The sequence below is a fragment of the Microtus ochrogaster genome, linkage group LG2 (genome assembly GCF_000317375.1).
Source record: "Microtus ochrogaster isolate Prairie Vole_2 linkage group LG2, MicOch1.0, whole genome shotgun sequence".
NCBI lineage: Eukaryota > Metazoa > Chordata > Mammalia > Rodentia > Cricetidae > Microtus > Microtus ochrogaster.
Genome location: NC_022028.1, coordinates 21,503,810 through 21,511,748, shown reverse-complemented (window position 1 = coordinate 21,511,748; position 7,939 = coordinate 21,503,810). Strand labels below are relative to the sequence as shown.

General features: G+C 49.2%; 1 protein-coding gene across 1 annotated transcript in view; it reads right to left on the bottom strand.

Annotated features, from left to right (window-relative positions):
• Fer1l5 (fer-1 like family member 5) overlaps positions 1-7,939 on the bottom strand; it is a 55,126-nt gene that overhangs the window by 44,737 nt on the left and 2,450 nt on the right. The window contains exons 2-7 of the mRNA XM_005359921.2: positions 6,884-6,936; positions 6,075-6,166; positions 5,004-5,112; positions 3,340-3,394; positions 1,962-2,071; positions 349-477 (exon numbers count right to left, since the gene is read on the bottom strand). Coding sequence (XP_005359978.1) covers positions 349-477; positions 1,962-2,071; positions 3,340-3,394; positions 5,004-5,112; positions 6,075-6,166; positions 6,884-6,936 — 548 coding nt within the window. The remainder of the gene's footprint in view (positions 1-348; positions 478-1,961; positions 2,072-3,339; positions 3,395-5,003; positions 5,113-6,074; positions 6,167-6,883; positions 6,937-7,939) is intronic.

The following is a 7,939-nucleotide window of genomic DNA, read 5'->3' as shown; positions in this document are numbered from 1 at the left end:
ATGCTCTTAACCACTGAGCCATCTCTCCAGCCCCCTCCTTCTTTGTTTTTGTTGCCTTTTTCTGAGTCCTCTCCCCTGCCCCAGCACCTGGTCCCTGTAGCTCCCATCTTTCCTCTACTCAGCTAGTCACCTGCTAAATGAACAAGCACCAGCACCATCTGTGTGCCTGACGCAATGCTATCAGGCCTTAGCAGTGATGAGAGGCACATGGACTGGTGTTCATTTAGGTGCTCGACAAATGCTTGTAGCTTGCAGACAGTCCACTCGGGAAGCAAGATTGCCAGCTGCTTCCAGGAAACGCCCAGCTCCTGACTGGCTCGCCTGCCCTTTGTGACCTGTTCAGCCTACCTCATTGAAGAAAGGATTGTTCCCCATCTTGATCCGCGTGAGATGCTGGTGGCCTCCAATGTTTATCTTCACTACCGGCTTGATGTTGTTGCCCAGGAGCTGACGGGCTTCAAACACCTTCAGCCGAACCTGCACAGGGGATACACCAGCTGAAAGGACTTGAATGCTAAGCTTGGTACATCAGTGTGAGGCAGAACCAAGCTGATGCCCATGGGAGGCCTGCCCCTTTCTGAACGGAGGAGTGGATGGGGAGGGGGTAGATGGGAGGTGGGCAGAGGGTAGATGAGAGGTGGGGAGGAAATGGGAAGAGAGGAGGGAGGGGAAACTGTAGTTGGTATATAAAAATAAATGGAAAAAAATTAATTAGAGAAAGGAAGAAGCAGGCTTGGGAGTCATGCGGTGGTGGCGCACACCTTTAATTCCAGTACTTTTTTTTTTCGGAGGCAACAGCAGGCAGATCTCTCTGATTTCAAGACCAGCCTGATCTACAGAGAGAGTTCCAGGACAGCTAAGGAGGCTACACGGAGAAACCCTGTCTCGAAAAACTAAAACCAACCAAACAAACAAAAACAACAACATGCAGGCTTGGTTTATCAAGGGGCCTGATCAGTCACCATAAGGACCCAAACACTGTGGCTAATTTTTTAAAAATATTTATTTATTTATTATGTATACAGTGTTCTGTCTGTGTGTATGTCTGCAGGCCAGAAATGGGCACCAGACCTTGTTACAGATGGTTGTGAGCCACCATGTGGTTGCTGGGAATTGAACTCAGGACCTTTGGAAGAGCAGGCAAATGCTCTTAACCACTGAGCCATCTCTCCAGCCCTGTGGTGGGTTCTTGTTGTTCTTCCTCCTCCTCTTCCACACATCCCCTGTCACATCTGTGCTATGTAGCCCAGATTGGCCTCTAACACCTGATCCTACACCCTCAGCTCCCAACCCTGTTCTGAGTAGCTGGGATTCCAGATGTGCGTTGACTCTAGGGATTTCAGACAGATGTATGACATGACCATTAGGCATCTTTGAAAATACTATTGACCAAGGAATGGATAGCTATGTTGACCAGGGCTTCAGGAGGAGAACGCCTATCCAGGGTCCAAGGAAGGGACAGTGAAGCTCAGGCCAGGGAGGGGAAGAGGTGATGGAGGAGTGAGCTCAGTCAAGTGACAGGACTTGGCCATGGATGGGATGCAGGAAAAGGGGGCACTTAAGGCTGGATCACACCTCCTGGGGATATGCAGGGTCGGAGAATGGGCAAACCCACCGTAGAAGTGCTAGGCTAAGTGGTGGGGGTCCGAGGGAAGTTGGTGAGGCCTGGGCTGGGCTTCCTGAATTCTCACAGAAGTCGCGGTGGCTTTCTTTGCTAACAACTCACAAGGGCTCTGGAAAGGCGGCGCCTGCACCTTCTGCTCTGCATTCCCTGCACACAAGTCTGTCAGAGCCTCCAGGGCTCAGCAAGCCCCTCCTAGCCTCAATGGAGCAGTCCGGCTCCAGCCACAGGTAGAGTCTCTCCAGAGCGGTCCCTGAAGAAATGGGGGCGGTGAGGACCTGAGGATGGGGAAAAGGGCATTAGCAGCAGGTGGGGCTACACAGCCTTTCTAGTCTCTCACCTGAAAGTGCTGTGGCTTGGTAGCCAGAGCCCTGTGCATGGTGAGACCAGGGACTGTCAGTTTCTTCTGGGTCATCTTATTTGTGGTTGAGCTCAGGAGTTCTTCATCGTCTAAGGAAAAGGTCCAGGGTTGGCAGTTTAGAAGGCTTTCGGGCCTTTTCACCTTTTAATCATTCTGTCTCCTATGACCTACACCTGACTAGAAACTTGACCCTGATGGGATGCATGTTTTTTTCTGAATGTGCTCATCGGCCCTTCTTATCCACAACAGTAATGGATTCCTGGACCCTATTCTTCATACATGGGAGCTCTTCAAAATGGCCATCCTTATGTCCTTCTGCCCCCTCCCCATTCAAATAAGCCTTGTCCAGAGGTGAGAAATGAAGACGGGGAGATGCATGGCTGTGCTGGCTAGTTTCTTTGTCAACTCAACACAAACCTAGAGTCGTCTGGGAAGAGAGAACCTTAATTGAGAGATTGTCCCCTGTCAGATTGCATGTGAGCAAGTCTATGGGCCACTTTTCCTGATTAATAATTGCTGTTTGGTCCTGGGTTGTATAAGAAATAACCAAGGCCAGCTGGCCTGGGTCTTAAAAAGCCTGGGATAAAACCGGACTCTCTGAACATAGTGGACAATGAGGACTACTGAGAACTCAAGAACAATGGCAATGGGTTTCTGATCCTACTGCACGTACTGGCTTTTTTGTGTTTTTTTTTTTTTTTTCGAGACAGGGTTTCTCTGTGGCTTTGGAGCCTGTCCTGGAACTAGCTCTGTAGACCAGGCTGGTCTCGAACTCACAGAGATCCGCCTGCCTCTGCCTCCCGAGTGCTGGGATTAAAGGCGTGTGCCACCATCGCCCGGCACGTACTGGCTTTTTAAGAGCCTAGGCAGTTTGGATGCTCAACTTACTAGACCTGGATGGAGGTGGGGGTTCCTTGGACTTCCCACAGGGCAGGGAACCCTGATTGCTCTTCGGGCTGAGGAGGGAGGGGGACTTGATTGGGGGAGGGGGAGGGAAATGGGAGGCGGTGGCGGGGAAGAGACGGAAATCTTTAATTAATAAATAAATAAATAAATAAAAGACTCCCACCCCCACTGGACTTTGGTATGATACTGCTTGAGGCTCTTGATCTCTGGGTATAAAGGGTAAATAAAGCTATTCCTCCTTTAGGAGAGCTGCTAAAAAAAAAAAAAGAAGAAAAAGAAATAACCTGAACCAACCATGGGGAGCAAGCCAATAAACAGTGTAAAGTTCATAGAACTTCCAAGGACCCTTATCTGGTCACAATCTTTTGGTAGACCTTAAGAGTTGGGTCTCAAAGGTCCCAAAGAACCCATTCAGATATGCTTGGTAGCAGCACCCTAGGGAAACACGTACCTGTCATCTCAGTATCCTGGACATGTATTTGGGCCACCTGTAGGGTGACAGTACACTACAAAGCAAAAGCAGGGAGTTGAAAGCCAGCTCTTGAAATATTTAATAATTTATAGCACCAGACTTCCTCATCTAACTGGGTTTATTCAATACTCCTCCTCCTCCTCCTGGGGGACATGGGACTAGCCATGAGACAGGGCTTGCTGTTGGGAGCATCAGACTGGTGAAGAGATAGCAACGGGTTACAATGGAGGGGATTTGGAAGATAACGGAATTAAAATGATATCAATGGCAGAATACCCGAGGGGTTGCTGAGAAAAGGAAAGTGTGACTCAGGACCTGTCCTGGACCATGCTAACTAGGGTGTTGCCCACCCCCATACTGCAATTTTAATGCCTTCTGATCTAGGAAAACTGCCAAACCTCCTAACTGACGTCCTTCCACCAAATACTCCTCACCCACCACCCATCTTTAGACCCTCAGAACTGTCCACCAGACACCCACTACCTGTTTAAATTATTAGAATTAAGTCCTAGCCAGCACCACACACCACAAGCCCCTTCATCTCTGGTCCCTGCCTTTGTCTTCACCTTCGCCTTGTCCCAGTAGAGCAGGCGGCTTGCCCTCCCTGAACCCGCCTCCTCCCCAAATTCCTGGTACTGGAAAGGGGGACCTGCCTCTCCAGGCCCGTGGAAAAACTCATCCTTCTGAGAGACTTTACATCTACATAGATGATGACCACATCACATATAACAGAGCTCTCACTGTAGCCATCAGTCCAGGAGACACAGAAAGCAGGGCAGGAGGTCAGCTGACTTGGAGGAAGTCAGTCTGCTATCTCTAACAACAAGCCAAGAAGCCAAGCAATAGCTATCAGCCCCAAATGGCCAGGATTTGATAAATAGCAAGCTGAGAGCTGACCTGAGTAAGTAAAACTTAAAATTTTGTGTAAGTGGGGGAGGGGAGCATGTCTGGGCCAAGGTGTGTGGAAGTCAGAGGACAACCTGTGGGAGGCAATATCCTCCCCTCCTGGGGACTGAATTCAGGGTCTCAGGCTTCCATCTCATAGGACCAACCAGGAAAAGCCACACGTGAGTATTTATTTATTTATTTATTATGTATACAATATTCTGTCTTTGTATATGCCTACGGGCCAGAAGAGGGCACCAGACCCCATTACAGATGGTTGTGAGCTACCATGTGGTTGCTGGTTGCTGGGAATTGAACTCAGGACCTTCGGAAGAGCAGGCAATGCTCTTAACCTCTGAGCCATCTCTCCAGCCCCTACATGTGAGTTTCCAACCAATCACTGGAGTGAACCTGTCTTTGGTCTCCCCCAGAGCAGCAGGCTCCAACTGGGGTACACCAAAGTCTTCCCTTCTCTCTACTGCAAAGCTTTCCCCTTCTTTTGCCTGCCACCATTCAGTCTTGAATCCCAATGCTCGGCACAGCGACTGCCTCCAGGGAAGATGGAAAGGTACCTAGGAGATGGATGGCAGGATGGGGAACCAGATGACAGTAAGGACAGTGCAACGGGGGCCCTTTGGGGGCACAAAGGACTCCTTTGATGGGGAGCCCTTGGCTGCTCCTGGAGCAAGACACTCAGCTATACCAGCAGCCCATACTCCTCCAGCTGCCCTGCCTGGGCTATCGGGTGCCTGACTCACATCAGTGGGCCTCATGGAATGGTTGAGCAGGATCAGGTTCTTCACAAAAAGGACTTCATTGGGTCGTTTCACCAGCTGCTTGAGCAGTACAGTGGCCAGGCCAATGAACCTGGGGGAGGCAAGGAGCAGGTATGAGATTCCGAGCCAGGCTAGAGGTTCCTCCTATGTCCCAGGCTGCGTACTAGGGATGATTTTCCCCCCAGAGCCAGGTAAGCAGAGCAGTCACCAGAAGACTGAAGGGCTGACAGTGATGGTGGGGTGGGGGCAGGGGCCTCTCCACTTGCGGAATCCTAAGAAAATTAGTAGCTCACTGGATCAAAGATGGGCCCCTGAGCCGGGCGGTGGTGGCACACACCTTTAATCCCAGCACTTGGGAGGCAGAGGCAGCCTGGTGTACAAGAGCTAGTTCCAGGACAGGAACCAAAAGCTACGGAGAAACCCTGTGTCGAAAAAAATCCCCCCCCCAAAAAAAAAATGGGCACCTGGCCAAGATGGACCAATTGGATTCTGTGTTCTGGAAAAGGCCCGTGGTATGCCATGGCTTCACTCCTAGTGGGATGTTAGCCTGGGCTGGGTACTAGAGTTGGGCTTTGACGGAGAGACGCTGGAATGAGGCGGACATTCAAGATCTGTGGCTTTCTTTTTTTTTTAAATATTTATTTATTTATTATGTATACAATGTTCTGTCTGTGTGTATGCCTGCAGGCCAGAAGAGGACACCAAACCTCACTACAGATGGTTGTGAGCCACCATGTGGTTGCTGGGAATTGAACTCAGGACCTTTGGAAGAGCAGGCAATGCTCTTAACCGCTGAGCCATCTCTCCAGCCCCCAAGATCTGTGGCTTTCAAACAGAGCTGCTGCTGGGCTGCTGGGACCCAAGTTTGTATCCTAACCAACTTCGTCTCTGGGTCTCGGTACTCCTTTAACCCCACCCTGCATTCTTCTTTACTGTGGGGCACTGGCGCTGGCCGGTCCTTAAACTGAGTTAGTTATGGGTTGGAAATGAGATGTCTGGTTCGCTGCTGCTTTGGTCAGGGAGCCAGGCTTCTCCTACCTCTTTCTGTCTCACCTTTCTTTCTTTTTAGAGCCCGCATCCCGGAGGATGACCTGCAAGAAGGAGTCATTCTCCAGTGGTTGATTCCAGAGGTACCAGATTAAGGTCTGTGAGGGGCAGGGAGAAATCATTATTAGATTTTATTTTACTTTGAAATTTGGTGTTTTGAGACAGGGTCTTATGGAACCATGGCTGGCCTGGAACTCACTAGGTAGGCCAGATTGGCCTGGAGCTCAATGATCTTCCTGCCTCAGCCTCAAGAGTGCTGGGATTACAAGCATGTAACATCATGGTGGGCAACATTTTGCCTCTTCCTTCCCATCCCAGCCTTCTAGGAAGTGAAGACAAGTCTAAGGAACTGGCTGGAACTCAGGAGTTTTCTCTCATGTCTACTTCCCCAAGGAGATTGCTATCTTGTCCTGTGTGTGGGACATCCTACATGTGTTCCTGTGCTGAAGCTTCCTAGGCATGTTAGGAGTTGAGTGACGGTGGGGTGGGACAGTATGAGTGGATTTAAAAAGAGGGGGGGGGATTCTGCACAAGCAGCCTTGTCTCTGCTTCAGGTTTCTAGGTCTATCAGAATGGCGTGGATGGATAAGCTACTAGGCCATGCTGTGATTCATCCCCAAAAGCAAGAGAGAAAGATCAAGAAGAGCTGTGGACAGATGAGACCTTCGCAGTCCTATGAGATTAGAGGCTAACCTGGGCTAAGATGCCTCAGAAACCCAGGTGAGACTCCCTAGACCTCTGGCACCTGCTTAGTGCCCAACCCGGCCCTTTGCTCTTGGAGTTGGTCAGTCCTCTTCCAGGAGTGGTGTGTCTACCTCATTCCATATGGGGTCATTTCCTTCTTCCACACGGGTTCTTTTCTTCATAGCTGCAAAGATACCAAAGGGGCTGGAATGATTGATGGAAGTATTTCAGTGTCTGGCTTTGAGTGGGGTCAGGGGAGGAAGGGGTACCATGAGAAGTCAAGTCTACATTGGCAGGTGTGACGTAGCACCTATAGCTTTGAGTATTTCAAACTTGTCACCCTGTGTGATAGATAACCCTATTTTCATTTCGCTTTCTTCCCAGCACACAGTACCCAGAGTCTCAAAGCCATACGGAGCTGTGACTCGTTCTGGCCAATGGAGTGTAGGAATGGTATTTGCATTTTGACTTGTGTTGGTTAAATTCCCAGATATGGAGAGCCAGCAGCACTGCATCTTTTTTTTTTTTTTTCGGACTTGATTTTCTCACTCCCTACAAGTTTCTGAAACTTTGTTGGCCTGTCCTACCTTCCATGTACTCAACCAAAAGACGACCAACACATTTCCTTTTATTTCTTCCCCTCTTTTGGTGGCAGTGGGATTAAAACCCAGGGCCTTTCACATGACAGGCAAGAACTATACTGCTGACCCAAACCAGGCCATACTTACCCTTTGACTCCCAGCTCAGAGATTCCTAAATATACTTAATCTGTCTCATAGATTCTTTCACTTGTTTCTCTTCCTCTCCCTTCTTAGATATATGTTCCTTCTATTATTAAAAAGTGGAGCTAAGGCCCCAGGTGGTGGTGGCACACGCCTTTAATCCCAGCTCTCCAGAGGCAGAGGCAAACAAGCACGTCTCTGTGAGTTCAAGGCCAGTTTGGTCTGCAAGGGCTAGTTCCAGGATAGTTAGGGCAGTTACACTGAGAAACCTTGTCTCAAAAACCAAACAAACAAAAAAGTGGAGATAATAAATGTTGCCTCATTTGCATCATGGAATGCTGTGAGGCACTGCCAACTGTAAGGCTCGTTCCCGTGTAATTGATAATATTGAGCAGCTATTAGCAAAATCATACTAAGGGTTATTCTTGTGCTATCTTTTAAAATTCTCATAATTCTAGGAATCAG